Raw genomic sequence first — 18,434 nt, forward strand, 5'->3', positions numbered from 1 at the left:
CTACTCTCTCCACCATAATAACACTTCTGGCCTTTTTGAACACCTGGGCAAGGAAATGGTGGTTGTGGCGGTGGCCAGGAGCAGCTGGCTTCTTGGGTTAAGGATTGGTTCTTTCCCTCATCTGCAGAATCATCTTTGACTTTTCAATGGATCACATCAAAATCTACCATCTTGGTCTCAAAACCTGCCCTTGACTTATACATGAGTATATACTGTGGCTTTCTAATCTTTGTACAGTACAGTGATGAAATATCAGAAATATAATTTTGAGAGGGGGGAGCAGGTGAAATGAAAACATTGCCTCCAAATACGAATTCTGTCTCACTGTGAATTTTTCCTTCAGTCCCCAAGTTTCTAAAATGAAGCACTGAAAACCATTCACTCTTACATTTGCTGTGTTTGCATTCCCTTGGTAACTTCAACCATCCCTTTTCTTTGAAGTCACAAATGCTCAAGCGAAGCTTTTAAGAGTAGGAATTTGGGGACTGAGAAAGAATTTCATGGAAGAGTAGAATTCTTGTGGTGGGAGAGTAATAACTTTATTTACTTTCTCTTATAAATACATTCCTAGCAGAAGTTTCTGGTCTCAGCAAAGCTAGACAATATGATGGAATTATTTCTAGTCTTAGAGCAGTTTCCCATATAGCAGTGTTTCTCAAACTCTGCTCCTCCGGGTATTTTAGATTTCAGCTCCCAGAAATCCCAGCCATGTTAGAAATTGTGAGAGCTGAAGTCCAAAACATCTGGAGGAGCACAGTTTGAGAAACTTTGCCATAAAGCAGTGGTTCTCAACCTGAGGTTCCCCAGGTGTTTTGGCTTACAACTCCCAGAAATCCCAGCCAGTTTACCAGCTGTTAGGATTTCTGGGAGTTGAAGGCCAAAACATCTGGGGACCCACAGCTTGAGAAATTTTGCCATAAAGTGATTTGGTCTCAAATTCAAACATCATATAGACCACATATAAAATACTCCATCATTTAGAATTAAAGAATTGTAAAATGGAAGTGTTTCAGGGTGCTCATGGGTTCATGCTTAAAAAGTGAGTCTTCCACCCTTGCAAATTTGGTTAATTGCAGATTAAAATGTTCTGCCTGGAAATCTCTAGATCTCTAGTGGTTCTCAACCTGTGATCCCCAGATGTTTTTGGCCTCCAACTCCCAGAAATCCCAACAGCTGGTAAACTGGCTATGATTTCTGGGAGTTGTAGGTCAAAAACATCTGGGGACCCCAGGTTGAGAACCACTGCTCTAGATCTTCCAGTATGATCTGATTATTCATTTATTTTCTATCCAAATTATTGTATACATTAGTATAAAACTGTTAAAAAATAGAAGTAGTTTAAGCAGCTCCTTTTTTTCCCAAGAACGGGCAACAGCGACCACATTGTCTGTAGCTTCCAACAATTCTTCCTCTATACATGAGGCAAGGCATAGTGGACAAGCATATAGATGCGGAGTTGTCTGTTCTGCTCCACAGTCACACAAGGTGGAGGATTTTTTGAGATATGATCTGGTGGAAGTTGACCATAGTGTCATGGTGGAGAAACCATGCACATAAGGGATTCTGGACTTTGTTGTAACATTTCCAAGTTTGGCTGCTCATGCGCTTTTTGTTCTTGATGTTATTTTTTCTATCTTTCCATGCAAAGTTGTAGTATGGATCTACACAAAGTTCCATAGGCCACTGGTGCCTGGTACTGTGCTTTTCATGGGATGGTTCGCAGCTGTTTGTGTTGCCTTGCTGAATTCCGACTCCCATCCTGGGAAAAGGTGCCAAGGGTGAAACAGGGCCCTTACGTTTGACTGGTTGCCTCAATCTTCTGCTGGTGCAATGTTGCTCTTTCCATTAAAAAAACCCTTGCCATGGGGCCAGCTCCCACCAGCTGGCCCCTGGCACATAATGCTTCATAGCCTGTGGCAGGGAGCCCAATCCCCAGCATGGCCAATTCTGGCTGGCACACGCGGTTCTCCCTCGCAGCCACTGCCTGCTGCCATCCAAATTTTCTATCTCATTTTCTCTCCTGCAGATGGAAGTAGTTAGCACCTTCAAGAGAAGTGGCTCCTTTCAGGGGGCTGTCCGACGCCGCTCTTCCGTCCTCAGCCAACTGCACGATGTAACCAATATTTCTACTCCCACTCACGTAATTCTCTCCGCCGCAAATGCCAGCGCCGGTGCCGGGAGTGAGTCTTGATTTCCTCTTACTGCTTGTGGTTTGAAAACGAACAAAACAAAGACAAAAGAAAAAAAATCTTATTTCTGCCCTCCTCCAATATTCCCTTCCTTCTCTTCTATCCACCTTCCCACCCCACCAAGGCTTTGGTCCCTTGTTGCTGCAATCACTGTTGCAATATTATTTCTTTCAGTTTTTTTCTCTGTCCGGTCTCAGTCACGCCGGATTTACAACTTCTTATAAAGCCATACAAACTTTCCGCTTTGCCCCCTCCTTCTTTAGCCACCTGCACCCTTTCTCTCCTTGGTTTGCTCGTCTCTTTTGCCTTCTGTATCAGTAGCTGTTGGATTTTAATGGACTGGCATCAGATCCCCAGCTGGTGAAGTGGGGGCTGGCATGGGTGTGGGTATGTTTTTCCAAGGAAGGGAAAACGTAGCAAGGCGGTGCAATACCAGCTGGGGATCCAGCCTTTTTTCTCAGCCTAGCCACACATCTAAATGGTGATTGGTGTTTATTGTGGTGTTTGTTGTGTGTCACTCACTGTTGTGCACGTCAGAGATTCGCTGGGTGGGTGGGCAGATCCAGAAAAAGCATAAGATTTAGTGACAGACCAGGGCATGAAGCTTTGAGACACAACCTAATTGTTACATCACCATTCTGGGGTTAAATCTGAAGTTATCTGCTGGCAGCAAACAGGGTCGCTACTTTTGGTCTGGATTTGGAGAAAGGCAACACAAAAGGGGCAGCGGACCAATTGGTATAGTGGATGCTCTGTCTGCTCAGCATGACTTCATGCCCCTGGTTGCATCTGACGCAAGGATGATCTGGCAGATCAGACTTGTACCACTTCCTAACACCAGATGAAACTGATCCATCCCATCAAGCCCAGCACCTCTGCAACCAACATTGGAGGAAATGAAAGTTGCTCAAAAGTGGATGCTGGTGGAATCGTTGCCTTGTGCACCTTCACTTAATGGCTCCATGATTTCAAGTAGCATGTACCACCAACCCTTTGCATTGAAACCAGTGTGAAAACAGTTTGGTGCTAAGAAAATATTGCATAATTTTGCTCTGAACATGATGAGGATTGGTGCTTAAGATAGTTAGCTTAAGACTGGCATTTTAAGCACTGCCACATTAGAGGCAGACTCATAGAAAAGCCATCCGTTATCCCCAGAAAACATGGGAATTGGACTTCTGTAGAGAGGATGATTCACTAATTCAAGGACATGTCACCCTCCAGTAGCTGTTAGACCACCACTCCCATAATCCCTTGCCACTGATTGCTAAGACTGCTGGAAATTGTCGTTCAGCAACTTCTGGAGGATCACATCTTCCCTAGCCCTGCTCGAACAGAATGCTAAATATCCAGATCAAAGTATTCTTCCCAGATGGTTTGGAAGCATCCATGACCACCGAATAAATTGGTAAAATGGGCATTGACTTGCCCATATTCTGTGAACAGCTATTGTGGTGAAATTGATGTGACCCATTTCTGAATTTGTAATGTACGAGGGGTATTTCTTAAGTAAGTTCTGTTTTGTTGTAGACACTAGTAGTTCGCACGCATACCGCAACGAGCACGTGCATCGTGTACCGGCATGCCTTGGGAACAACTGTGCTCAGTTTCCGCTCTGTAGCTAACCTGTACGGTTCTGTTCTGTGCTTTAAAAATGTTTAAGACTATCAACTCACCCTCCGCATGTGAGGTTCGCTCGCTTCAACTGAAGCCACCAAATCGTCTGTAATCAAAGAAGGGTGACCGGAGCGGTCCTCATAATGGACGTTATCACGGCCATCTTTGAATTGTCATACCCACTTACGCACTTTGCTTTCACTCATAACAGTATCACCGTACACTTCACAAATCTGTCGATGAATTTCTGCAGCAGGCAGGTTCCTTGCTGGCAAAAACCGTATCACTGAGCGAACCTTACATGCGGAGGGTGAGTTGATAGTCTTAAACATTATTAAAGCACAGAACAGAACCGTACAGGTTAGCTACAGAGCAGAAACTGAGCACAGTTGTTCCCGAGGCATGTCGGTACACGACACACGCACTCGTTGCGGTATGCACGCGAACTACTAGTGTCTACAACAAAACGGACCTTACTTTAAAAAATACCCCTTGTAGATATCACATATGGAGTAGAGGAGATGAGAGAGCAACTCAGAATCATCTGAACATCCCAACCAAACATGCTTGGGGAGAATCAGATTGAGAAAAAAGATGGAACCTAGGAATGAGACTTTAAACACTAAACAGTTGGTTGGAAACATAGGACAAGTGGAAGGAAAGATTGGTGTAGTGGAATGAGACAGGGAAGGAAAGCCATTCCCTTTGCTCTGAAGCACAAGGTGAGAACCTGTCTCTTGGGAGCCCCTGCTGTGATGTCATGGACTCTTCTGTGTGTCACAGAAAAAGTCATAGTTTCCCTGCCCCTTTGATCCTTTCTCAGTCCACTTCCTGTGCCTTGTGCTCCCACCCCCCTTCAGAAACTATGTCATCCTTTCCTTGCCTTCTTGAAACAACTCCCTCTTAATTTCTCAATTTTTTGGGACACAACAACAACGAAAGATGCAAAGAGGTAGGTAAGCTCTGCATTCTCCAGCTTCCGGACTAGGTCCCAAGTTTCTTTGGCAAGTTGGTTTCTTTAGATGCTGATCTTGAGGCTATTTCAGCTGTTTGGGTTTGGGATTTTTTTCCTTTCCTTTTTTGTTCTGTTTTTGAATCAATCAAAATCATGTTGGCTGCTATGCCAGCATTGTGGTGTGGTAGATTCATGGTGCCTTTGGGATATCACATGCAATGGTCTTGCTTTTCAATGGGAGCACACCTTACAGTGTAAACCTTCGAGTATGGCCTTATAATCTTTGCTGCCGTTTTTAGCAGTTTCTCTCTCTCTCTCTCTCTCTCTCCTTTTTTTTTAAACGCTGCCTTTATATTAAACTCTCTTCCTCCCTTCCAGCAAGCTGCTGTCGCTCCTTGGGAAACTGACTTCCATTAATGGCCTTCGGTTTTTCCCTACTTCTTGCATCTTGGAAGTGCTGTGTCTGTTTTGGGTTTTTATTATTATTTCATTCTGATGATGATTTTAATTCTTTTTTTTTTTAGGAATCATGTTATGGATGGCAAGTGTTTGGGTTTCTTCACCTAAAATTTTCCAAAAGGGAATCATTTCAGGCTCACAGAATAAATTTGAAACAATGTATTGTCGAAGGCTTTCATGGCTGGAATCACTAGGTTCTTGTGGGTTTTTTCGGGCTATAGAGCCATGTTCTAGAGGCATTTCTCCTGACGTTTCGCCTGCATCTATGGCAAGCATCCTCAGAGGTAGTGAGACCTCACTACCTCTGAGGATGCTTGCCATAGATGCAGGCGAAACGTCAGGAGAAATGCCTCTAGAACATGGCTCTATAGCCCGAAAAAACCCACAAGAACCTAAATTTGAAACAGTTTGGGCACGCAAGAAAGAAAACCCAGACAGCACCTCCTTTCACCTTTTTCTCCACATATACATAGTGCAAATCCACCAAGACGTTCTGCCAAAGAACTTCATGGAAGTTTGTGTCCTACAAACTTTAGTAGCATCTGCCTAGCTTCTCAAAAGAAAGCCAGACAGAATTTTGTGAAACATCTTCTTTCAATGTACACAGAAGTGCTGGATACTTCCAAGTTTTTGTCCACTAGCCACCTACAGATGTAGGAACCTCCATAATTCCTCTGAGTTCTTGGAAGCCTATTCTTCCCCCTTGAAATTACAGTGCTTAGCATTTTTTATAGTCAGATGCTTCTCTAATTCCACATACACATGTACCGCTATCTGCCAGCCACGTAATAACTGTTGGGGGTGAGATACTGAAGCAACACAGTGAGTCCAAGGAGCTGGTGAGAAGGGAGCCATAGTGGAGATTTTACGCTGTATCTGACCATATAGGATTATGGCCTCAAAATTAAAAGTTATCTCTTAAAGGCCACTCTACTATAACAATCAGGAAAATCAAGGAGTGGTTATCAGTAAATTGAGGGATCTGTTTATAAATGGTATCTAGAAAGTGGCCATCCACACTGGATTAGTTACCATGGAGTTCTTAGGATATGATCAGATCAAGGGGCAACTCACAACTCTGCAAGCAACTGTTCACAGAGAAGAAAGTTTATATTTAGGAGAACTACTGATGCAAGGATAGGGAACGTTGGGCTGTCCAGGTTTCTTTTGGACTCCAGTTCCCAGAATATTTAATTAACAAGGTCAATGGTAGTGGAAGTTGTAGTTTATTGTTATGTGCCTTCAAGTTTCTGACATGATGGCCCTAAGGCAGTGGTTCTCATCCTTCCAAATGCCGCGACCCCTTCTTATAGTTCCTCATGTTTTGGTGACCCCCAACCATAAGATTATTTTCATTGCTACTTCATAACTGTAATTTTGCTACTGTTATAAATCATAATATAAATATCTGATATTCAGGATGTATTTTCATTCACTGGACCAAATTTGGCACAAATATCTGATATGCCCACATCTGAATACTGGTGGGATTGGGGGGAGGGGTAGATTTTGTCATTTCGGAGTTAAGGCTGCTGGGATTTATAGTTCACCTACAATCAAAAAGCATTCTGAACTCCCATGACCAACAGAAAAAACTGGAAGGGTTTGGTGAGCATTGACCTTGAGTTTTGGAGTTGTAGTTCACCTACTTCCAGAGAGCACGGTGGATTCAAACAATGATAGATCTGGACCAAACTTGGCAAGAATACTCAATATGCCCAAAAGTGAACACTGGTGGAGTTTGAGGAAAATAAACCTTGACATTTGGGAGTTGTAGTCAGAGTCGGCCCTAGGTAATTTTCAACGGTAAGCAAACAGTATTTTGCCCCCTCCCCCCAACCAATAACTGATATATATTTTATGTTCGTCGTGGGAGTTCTGTGTGCCATATTTGGTTCAATTCCATCATTGGTGGAGTTCAGAATGCTCTTTGATTGTAGGTGAACTATACATTCCAGTAACTACAACTCACATATGTCAAGGTCTATTTTCCCCCAAGAGTGCCTCAAGAGCGCCCCTGGGCAAAATCAACTATACTGCAAATGCTTACTTTGCATAATGGGTTGAGCCGTCCCTGGTTGTAGTTGCTGGGATTTATAGCTCACCTACAATCAAAGAGCATTCTGAACCCCACCAAGGATTCTGAACCCCACCAAACTTCCCACACAGAATCCCCATGACCTACAGAAAATACTGTGTTTTGATGGTCTTTGGCGACCCCTCTGGCACCCCCTCACAACCCGACCCCCAGGTTGAGAAACACTGCCCTAAGGCGTTTTCTCAGCAATAGTTATTCAGAGGTTTGCCTTTGCTTTCCTTTAAAGTAGTGGTTCTCAATGGTGGTTCCCCGGGTGTTTTGGCCTACATATCCCAGAAATCCCAGCCAGTTTACCAGCTGTTAGGATTTTTGGGAGTTGAAGGCCAAAACATCTGGGGACCCACATGTTGAGAACCACTGCTTTAAAGCTAAGGGAGTGCAACTTGCCTAAGGTCACCCAGTGGATTTCCATGGCCAAGCAGAGATTTCAACTAGACTCCTAATCCATTATTCACACTTCACCACACTGGGTCTCAAGTGGTCCTTACCAATGAAGCAGTTGTAGTTCAAAACTCCTGGAGGATCAAATGTCCCAGTTGTACCCAAAACAGAATCACACTGAAAACCAATCAAAGAGCAAACACATATATCAAATTTGCAGTTCTGGCTTCTTTCCCATATTTACTAGACCATTCAGAATCCTTTCTCACTGGAGCCTGAAATGAACTCCCTCTCTTTTTAGTCCCTTTCCTGTGCACTTTTCCTATACAAATACCCTTCCCCTGTTCTTTTCCCTTTGCAGCTGGCAAGAAGTCATGGATGGAGCCATCTCGCTGTCAGCTGGGGATTTCTTGTAGTGTTTTTAAAAAAATGAAAACAAAGAGTAAAGTTTGGAAAAAAAAATCTTTCCCTCCCCTCTCCTTGCTTCCAGATTCCTTTCCTCCCTTCACCCACCTTCATCCCATCACTGCTACTTTCCGCTTATTCATGGGAACTTTAGCATCACATGCAATTATCTGATGCAACTTGGCTTCCCAGAAAACCCCGTCACCATAATAAAGTAGGCAAGTAAGGAAAGAACCAACTCCAGCTATTTTTAGAATATATCTCAACAATAATTTCCTCTCTAGGCAAGATCAAGCTGTTCCATTGGCTGCTACTTTGAAGTCTCACAAAGAAGCACTTAGCATACTGGCTGTATCAGTAGTGTCCATTGTATGAGATGGCTGACCTTTGGAAAGCATACTTTGAAAACTCGTAGTTGGTCTCACCAAACATTTGGGAAACCTAACTCAAGGATGAGCGTAGATTAGAAATGCAGAACTCCCAGATTAGCTTGTGAAGTAAGATCCCCAACCAGAATCCAAGTAAAGCTCTGGGAAGTTGTCATTATGCATTTCCCTAAAGATTCAATCCGTTAGGAACACCATCATCAGGATCATGAAAAATGGAAACAGTGCAAATCTATGATTGTATTAATCACAAGACTGACACTCCCACCCTATATATCTTCTTACTAGGCATGTGCAATCCATGGTTCTAAAGTACTTACAAAACTAAAGTTCTGGTTTTGAAAACTAGGGGGCGCTGGTGCTTTGCTTCTACAGTGTTGCTAAAGTTCTGGTGGTGAAAATTTCAGAATTCTAACAAAACTTTCAAAATGTCATTATTGTTTCATTATTGGTCATTTTTATGACAACCTATTAGGATCTGACATTTATAATGAAATTTTGAAAGTTATGTTAGAGTTCTGAAAGTTTCACCACCAGAACTTAGATTAGCGTAGATTAAAAATGCAGAACTCCCAGATTAGCAAAATGATGTGCTTGTGAAGTAAGATCCCCAACCAGAATCCAAGTAAAGCTCTGGGAAGCTAAAACACCATAGAAGCAAAGCACCAGCGCCCCGTAGTTTTCACCACCAGAACTTTAGGTTTGTAAGTACTTTAGAACCATTTTTTTTGTCGTGTCAGGAGTGACTTGAGAAACTGCAAGTTGCTTCTGGTGTGAGAGAATTGGCCGTCTGCAAGGACATTGCCCAGGGGACGCCTGGATGATTTTTGATGGTTTTATCATCCTTGTAGGAGGCTTCTCCCATGTCCCCACATGAGGAGCTGGAGCTGATGGAGGGAGCTCATCCGCCTCTCCCCGGATTTGAACCTGTGACCTGTCGGTCTTCAGTCCTGCCGGCACAGGGGTTTAACCCACTGTACCATCGGGGGCTCCTTTTTAGAACGATTTAGAACCATGGATTGCACATGCCTACTGCTTACAATATTGAGATCAGTGGGAAATGCTGTAGCTTCTATGGATGGACACCACCTTGAGTCCCATACAGGACAAAAGGCAGGGCATGAAATAAATCATTTTATTACTGTGCTACTATTTATTACAGATTAGTTATCATTGATTAATTGTCATTTTAAAAGGGGGGATGTATGCAGTTGTATGGGTGAAAGCAGTGGCACACAGGCAGGAAGAATACCTTGTCATTGGAAAAGAGATAAATCCGCCTCCCCTTCTTAGTAAATAAGAAAGAAGTTGTATCATAAGCTTTCCTAGACTTCCTCAGATGTAGAAGATCCTGATATCACAGGCTAACATGGCTTTGTCTTTGAGTAATACTGTTCAATCTCTCTGTGTTTGTAATGGAAACATAGGAGGGGAGAGTGCCATTTCCTTCCCTGGCGTTTGCTTTCTTCTCCCTCCTCCCTCCAACCGTTTTTGGGAATTTAGTGCAGATGAATACGGAATAATGTATTTCTACGTTCCCTTGATGGCCAGAAAAGGTGCTCCCCTCCCTTAGCCCCATGCTTTTCCACCTCAACCTGCTGACTCATCCCTTTCCCCATCCTTTTTCTGTGTCTTAACATCCGCTTTTGGCCAGGGCAGGGGCAAGAGGGCAGCTCTGCGAGGCATGGATGGAGGCACCAGTGGCACCGCATGACTTCCTCATCAACCTCCTCTTTCCTCGTCTCCTCTCCCAAACAGCAAGGATGGGCCTCAATACTCGAAAGTTTACCGTACTGTTGCAAGAATGCATGGGGGTCTTTCTTCTTTTCTTTTCCTGAGGCTGAGATTGGAGGCATTTTTCACTGTTTGTTTGTGCTGTTTTGCTTTTCTGAAGTCACTGTCATTGCTGGGGTTGGAGGCCGGGAAGCATTTCTTGCCTTGCCTTTCTTTCAGCATGAGAGCAAGCCCTCCCCACTCATCTCTGCTTCCACCATCCACATCTTTTGCATTCCCTCAACCAGGCTTTTTGCTACGTGTGCTGGTGGCTGCAAACCATGTCCTGTCTTACTTTATCATCCACATGCTTTTTCCCAAGAGGTCAGCTTGCCACACTGAGTCCATGGCTTGGTTGGAAACTCAGCTCAATGGCACTGCCAGTTTCCTTGAAACCAGCAAGCAAACAGAAGCCATGCACACAGATAAATCTTTTTTGAAATCCTAGTTGTAGTTGATTCCTTTCTTCCTCCATCACACTCCCTGGCCAAAAAAAAGGTAGCATTCCTTTTTGAAATTCCAACCTTTCAAAAATCAGAAAATGCTGCAGTCGTGCCCAACTCTGAAGTCCTTCTACATTAACCAATTATAGTGTTAGCTATCCATCTTAATGGCCATGAGTGTATCCTATGGGATCCTCAAACTAAGGTGTGTTGTTATGTGCCTTTGGTTCAATTCGGAGCCTCCGGTGGCGCAGTGGGTTAAACTCCATGTCCAAGAAACACAGATATCCATGAACAATAACAAAATACAAGTTGCAAAGCATTATCAAAACAGAACTTTGTTAACATAAAGCATGTAAATACTCTGCACATGAATCACAAAACAAAACTGAATGTTACTTAGTTATTTTGTAGTCCTTGAGACAGTAAATTATCTTCAAATACTGTCTAAATTAAGTCCAAATGGTATCCAGTTCAAAATATAATACAAATGATGATATGACAAGGATCCCCGGGTTGAGGTTGTCTTGTTTCGGGGGACTTCCCCTTCTTCAGGGTTTGTCTTCTTTATGAAAGTGGGTGGTTCACACCATACATCCGCTATAAATGAGATGACGCTAGCCCTACAGTAAGGTCTTCAGTAGTGAGCCTTACTGTAGGGCCAGCGTCGTCCCTCTATCAGCTTTAGCTCCTCATACGGGGACATGAGAGAAGCCTCCCACAAGGATTATAAAACATCAAATCATCTGGGCGTCCCCTGGGCAACATCCTTGCAGATAGCCAATTCTCTCACACCAGAAGCGACTTGCAGTTTCTCAAGTCGCCCCTGACACGACAAAAAATAAATAAATATTGACTTAGCCTAAGATTGTATTGTCAGGCTTTAGTCGAAGAAGTTTGTTTTTTATGCTTAGAGAGTACATCTTGATCAAAGCCACTGGGCAGGTTTCCAGGATTGACTGTGATTGGCATGTTTATGCCTTCAAGTTGCAACCTCATGAATTTCATAGGGCATTTGTTGTCAAAAGATTTCATGGCCGGAATCATTGGGTGGCTGTGAGTTTTTCGGGCTGTATGGCCATGTTCCAGAAGCATTCTCTCCTGACATTTTGCCTGCATCTATGGCAGGCATCCTCAGAGGTTGTGAGGCCTGCTCCCTAGTTTCCAACAGGCCTCGCAACCTCTGAGGCTGTCTGCCATAGATGTTAGCGAAACATCAGGAGAGAATGCTTTTGGAACATGGCCATACAGCCCAGAAAACTCACAGCAACTCAGTGATTCCAGCCATGAAAGCTTTTGACAACAAATCCCCAATGAAATCCATGAGGTTGCAACTTGAAGGCACAAACATGCAACCCAGTTCATAGGGAATTGTTAGATAGGGAATATTCATATGATTTTTTGCCGGCTCCTTTCTCTGAAATATAGCCCACAGCACTGGGTAATTGTTGGCAGTCTTCCATCCATGTACTAAGCAGGAATGCTTAACTTCCAAAATCAGATGAGTTCTGGTGCCATTAGAGTATTTCATATTATTATTATTATTATTATTATGGAGCCCCCGGTGGCGCAGTGGGTTAAACCCCTGTGCCGGCAGGACTGAAGACCGACAGGTCACAGGTTCAAATCCGGGGAGAGGCGGATGAGCTCCCTCTATCAGCTCCAGCTCCTCATATGGGGACATGAGAGAAGCCTCCCACAAGGATGATAAAAACATCGAATCATCTGGGTGTCCCTTGGGCAACGTCCTTGCAGACAACCAATTCTCTCACACCAGAAGCGACTTACAGTTTCTCACGTCACTCCTGACACGACAAAAATTATTATTATTATTATTATTATTATTATTATTATTATATTTATTTTATACCCAGCTTTATCTCTCCTGCAGGAGACTCAAAGTGGCTTAACATAAAAACATCAGCATACAATTTAAAATATACAAATATGCAAATATTAAAACAGCATTAAAATAGCATTCGTATTCAAAACAATTGAGATGAAATCCATAAGGCTCTATCTTCAGACATTTCAGAGATGAAGACCAGGACATATGGTTAAGATGGTAAACATTATGATAGCCATGTATAAATATGTGAGAGGAAGCCACAGGGAGAAGGGAGCAAGCTTGTTTTCTGCTTCCCTGGAGACTAGGACGCAGAACAATGGCTTCAAACTACAAGAAAGGAGATTCCATCTGAACATGATGAAGAACTTCTTGACTGTGAGAGCCGTTCAGCAGTGGAACTCTCTGCCCCGGAGTGTGGTGGAGGCTCCTTCTTTGGAAGCTTTTAAACAGAGGCTGGATGGCCATCTGTCAGGGGTGATTTCTTGGCAGGGGGTTGGACTGGATGGCCCATGAGGTCTCTTCCAACTCTTTGATTCTATGATTCTATTGATAGCTATCTTGAATCACATCCTAGGAGAAAGGCAAGATATAAATTAAATAAACTAATTAAACAAATAAAAGGTATTAATGACTAGAAGAGGCAAACTAGTCTATTGGGAAGGTTACAATGCTTCTCCCTCCTTTCCTTCACCATGACCCTTTTTGAGTTGAGGACAAACTTTTCTCACTATGAACTCAGTATACAGTAGCTTTTTTTTTTTTTTTTTGGTCGTGTCAGGAGCGACTTGAGAAACTGCAAGTCGCTTCTGGTGTGAGAGAATTGGCCGTTTGCAAGGACGTTGCCCAGGGGATGCCTGGATGATTTGATGTTTTATCATCCTTATGGGAGGCTTCTCTCATGTCCCCGCATGAGGAGCTGGAGCTGATAGAGGGAGCTCATCCGCCTCTCCCCGGATTTGAACTTGCAACCTGTCGGCCTTCAGTCCTGTCAGCACAGGGGTTTAACCAACTGCGCCACCGGGGGCTTATACAGTACCTGAAGTAAGGCAAAGTCAAAGGAGAATATGGAAGGAGGCAGGAGAAATTGAGACACTGTCAAAGCAGCCACAAAAATTGGGTGACAGAGGATTGATCAGGATTCTCTCACAAATTGAGGCAGTTGGAGAGTATGGCTTTATATCCTGGTCTCCAGGAATCCCAGTCCAGCCATTGTACCATGCTGACTTCTTTATAGTTTTGGAAGGGACCAGAGTTCCTCCTCGGATAGCTTTGAGCAAATTACAAGCCCCGGGGTTCCATAGATTGCAGCCATGGCCACTGATATGGAGTTATACCACTATGCTTGTGCAATGTGAATGGACCCCTGGCCCACCAAGGTGAATGCAGCCCACATGTGATAACCGTGTCTTGCCTGATATTTGAAAACAACAAGCAAACATCAAAAGGAGGGAGGATGCTGCATTCAGCATGGTGGATCACAGCCTCACTTGAATTATATCATTGCAGCATGTTGGGCAGGTAAAAAGGATGTGTTTACAATTCCGATTTGAATCGTGAAGAATTGACACAAACAGGTAATCATTTCTGTATCCCACCTAGTCACCGACCTAGTCCTGAGTTTTAGAGCTAAACTAAGGATGTAAAATCATTATTTTCTTTTGTTTCTTAGGTTGTTTGTATGTTATTCTTGCCCTCCTCCCCAACTTAAAAAGGACCCTCCCGCCAGGAAGGAATTTGGGGGACCATGCACCTTTAGGTGGTATAAGATGGGATCTCTTAAGAGAGAGTGTTATTCCATCTCCCAGGTATTTTATTGATAGGTAAACCCAGATAAGTTGGACATTGGCTTGGATAAGTTCCTTCTGAGAAGAATAGATAAATGACATGAAAAGACATTCATAACTTTGAATGGTTGGATGATACTCTGGGTCCCACCATCCTTAGTTATGCCATTATCAAGTCTGGTGGATCTGTTCATAGATCTAGAATTAAACTACCAAAAATGGATTTAATGAGAAGCCAAATTAATTTGTAAGGGAGAAGCTCGTAGGGGACGGAATAGTGGAGACAGGCCTTCAGAAAGGTGGAGGGAACTACAATACGAGGACAACATTATAGGAGGAACAACAAGAAAGAAGTATATGGTCTCTCTCTAAAGGCACAACGGAAGAGTATAAAAGAGTATAAAAGAGCCATGTATAAATATGTGAGAGGAAGCCACAGGGAGGAGGGAGCAAGCTTGTTTTCTGCTTCCTTGGAGACTAGGACGCGGAACAATGGCTTCAAACTACAAGAGAGGAGATTCCATCTGAACATGAGGAAGAACTTTCTGACTGTGAGAGCCGTTCAGCAGTGGAACTCTCTGCGTTGGAGTGTGGTGGAGGCTCCTTCTTTGGAAGCTTTTAAACAGAGGCTGGATGGCCATCTGTCAGGGGTGATTTGAATGCAATATTCCTGCTTCTTGGCAGGGGGTTGGACTGGATGGCCCAGGAGGTCTCTTCCAACTCTTTGATTCTATGATTCTATGATTCTATAGGTTTTTAGATCCTTCTTGGCAAAGGAGAGTCTGATACGTTTAACCAGACCTGCTAAATGAAAAAGGTTTGGGGTTCCCACCTGTCTGAAACCAAAGATTATAGGCAGGACTCCTTTTTTGGCCATTTTCAATGCTAGAGCCATATTTCTGTCATTGCTGTGAATAAAAACGATGAGCACCGATTCTCCTGACAGAAAGTATGACAAACATCCACTCAAACCTGAACATTAGGAAGAACTTCCTGACTGTGAGAGCCATTCAGCAGTGGAACTCTCTGCCCCGGAGTGTGGTGGAGGCTCCTTCTTTGGAAGCTTTTAAACAGAGGCTGGATAGCCATCTGTCAGGGGTGCTTTGAATGCAATATTCCTGCTTCTTGGCAAGGGGTTGGACTGGATGGCCCACGAGGTCTCTTCCAACTCTAGGACTCTATGAAACCTTCCCCAGTGAAGATTAAATGAGAAGCCACAGTTCCTCACTTGTCATCTTCTCTCCATTCCTTTTCTCCATATTTTTATTGGCTAAACAAGATTGGAAGATCTCACCCAGCATTTCTGCCATTCATCGCATGCTTCTGAATTGTGTTTCGAGTTTGGTTTCATTTGTTTTCTTGTCTTTTCCTCCCAGGTCTGCTGCTCAGGTTGAGTATTCCCACCTCAGCTCTTTGAGAAAAGAGCTGATTTGGGGTGACCAAAGCATGGGATGGCATGGAGGGATTCAAATGCATGCATTTCCCTAGACTTGTTGCTCAGTTCTTCTGCTCGGGGCCTGCAGCCTATATCTCTTGTCCAGCTATTGTGTTTGGGGCACTTTTCAAGATGGATTATTCTTAATCCCTTTCCTGAGAAGTATGACACAAGGTACCCCCTTCTTCTCCACTGGGCATGGCCCTCCATGTGTTTTGGACTTCAAGTCCCACAATTCCTGGTCTCAGGCCCCCCTTCCTGGAGCCCCCGGTGGCGCAGTGGGTTAAACCCTTGTGCCAGCAGGACTGAAGACCGACAGGTCGCAGGTTCAAATCCGGAGAGAGGCGGATGAGCTCCCTCTATCAGCTCCAGCTCCTCATGCGGGGACATGAGAGAAGCCTCCCACAAGGATGATGAAAACATCAAAAATCATCCGGGCGTCCCCTGGGCAACGTCCTTGCAGATAGCCAATTTTCTCACACCAGAAGCGACTTGCAGTTTCTCAAGTCACTCCTGACATGACAAAAAAGGGAAAGGGCCTGAGACCAGGAATTGTGGAAGTTGAAGTCCAAAACACCCGGAGAGCCAACATTTGCCCATTCCTGTTCTACACCAATGAGGAATTATAAGCCACCAAAGAGCCATAACAGGAGCAAAATATCCTGGGAATCTGAAACCACAGAAGCACCGCAGGATCAGTTTTTCCCCGTATCAAGAGGAAAAGGCAGCAAAAAAAGCCATTCATTTATTTGTTGTGCCAGTTTCTCCAATTTGTTTTTGAAAGATGCAGCAGATCCATTCTTGCTCTTGAAACCAGAGTGGTAAGAATATTTTAAGATTTCCCTGAAAGTCAGGGGGAAATGGCTTGTGTCAAATCACCATCCAAAGAGGTATAATCATAAACAGAGAAGAAATGTAGAAAGAGGCCAATTTTAAAAGCCAATGTCCATCCAGATACCAACATGGAAGATCAGTTAGCACTCAGAGTTGGTAGGAAGTACTATTCCCCCAAATGGTCTCTGAAATGGAAAATTCCAGATTTTTCAAAAGGAATTACACAATTCGCCCTCTCCCTCCTAGTACTTTAAACTCATTTACTTAACACTCTGTTCCATACAGAGCTGCTAAACTGTTTATATCTAGTGTACGATATATCTGGCAACTAACACCACACCTCTCCATTCCATTTAACCATTCTCATTTCTCACCTTTCCCCCCATTTATGGCTCTGACTGTTTTATTTTTAATTCCTTGCTGGTGAGGACTCTTTTTGCACCCCTTCCCTTTCCCCCTTCAATCCCTTTGTTCATTAATATCTCCCATGAATCATTAAAATATCCAAAATATAACCAGGCCATGGGGAAAAAATAGGATATAAATAAAGTCCAAGCAAAGAAAAGTAGCATGGGCTTCCATTATCAGCGAGGAAGCAGAAGGTGGGCTAACATTGACTCAAGGGTCCTAGAACTATTTGATAAAGCAGCAGTTTAATGAAAGCCTAGGTTAGGATTCGTAACCTTTGGCTTGTCATAAACTGTGAAAGTTGGGTAAAAGCAGTGATTAGAGCAGGCATAGATGAAGTCTAGCTTTGATATCCAGTTAAAAGCACTTTGTGGATATTGCAGTCATGGATGCAAGACCAGTTTTAATCATAATTTGATTTATTTGGTATCTACTAGGACTGGGCAACCACGGAAAAATTTGTTTCTAAAATCGATTCGTTTTTTGGGTTTTTTTGCGTTTTGATATTTAAAAGAATTCCGAAATTTTTCTTTTAAAAAGTTCGATATTTACGAAATTTCGTAAATGTTAAAAAAATTACGAAACTTTAACGAAACAAATACGAAACAATAACGTTAATGGCGGACGCGACCGCGCAATACGCTAAAAAACCTCCAAATGGGACAGGGGGAACTTCTGAAGCTTCCCTCTCCCTCTGTTGTTGACTGTTGGTGTGATATTATAATTTTTTTTTCACTAATTAAACAAAAAACAACTATAAAACTTGCCCCAGACATGCGGAAATAATAACGAAACGACCTCAAACCGATAACGAAACGAATACATAACGAATCCGAAGCATTTACGAAACGAATTTAAAAATTCATTTCGTTTTTAAGTTGCTCCAGAATGGTTCGTTATCGCTTTGTTATAAAAAAAATAACGAATTTTTAACGAATTAACGAAACGAAACCGCCCAGCCCTAGTATCTACTGCTCTCTAATTGGACCTAGGGACACTTTAGCATTCTCACCCTTTTGAGGAAGCCATTCTGCTGTTATAAAGCCATTCTAATCTTGCATTGTCATAAACTCTTAGTTAGCAGGGCTGGGAACTAATTGACTAAAGCTACTTCAGAACCATGGACAGCTATTGATAGCAATTGACCTGTAGTGCCTTATTTCTCATGGCCTGGAATGTAATTGATTTATATCCCACTTTTCTCCCATATGGGACCCAGCAAAGTCCAAATTGAAATGAGGGAGAAAGTTAAATGATGGGACTACAAAGTCCTATCCTATTTCCTCAGCCATCGCTTTGACCAAGACAAGATGGCAAAGGGCAAGAATTTAGCAAGATCCGCTAACCCGGCTTCGCATGGGGCTCAGCAGCTGCGAGTCAAGCTCTCATTCTTTCTTTTTCTCTCTCCTCTCCTTCCT

At 43.2% G+C, this 18,434-nt stretch overlaps 1 protein-coding gene across 8 annotated transcripts in view; it reads left to right on the forward strand.

Moving 5' to 3' along the window:
- Window positions 1-18,434, forward strand: part of ATP2B3 (ATPase plasma membrane Ca2+ transporting 3) — a 210,096-nt gene that overhangs the window by 190,563 nt on the left and 1,099 nt on the right. For 3 of the 8 annotated variants that reach the window (XM_060763174.2, XM_060763175.2, XM_060763176.2), the window contains one exon: window positions 2,027-2,180. The exons of 4 other annotated variants lie outside the window; for them this stretch is intronic. In XM_060763174.2, the coding sequence (XP_060619157.2) occupies window positions 2,027-2,180 (154 nt within the window). The remainder of the gene's footprint in view (window positions 1-2,026; window positions 2,181-18,434) is intronic. One more of the 8 variants, XM_060763177.2, reaches the window with a different exon arrangement.

This window comes from Anolis sagrei, chromosome 2 (assembly GCF_037176765.1).
Source record: "Anolis sagrei isolate rAnoSag1 chromosome 2, rAnoSag1.mat, whole genome shotgun sequence".
Lineage (NCBI taxonomy): Eukaryota > Metazoa > Chordata > Lepidosauria > Squamata > Dactyloidae > Anolis > Anolis sagrei.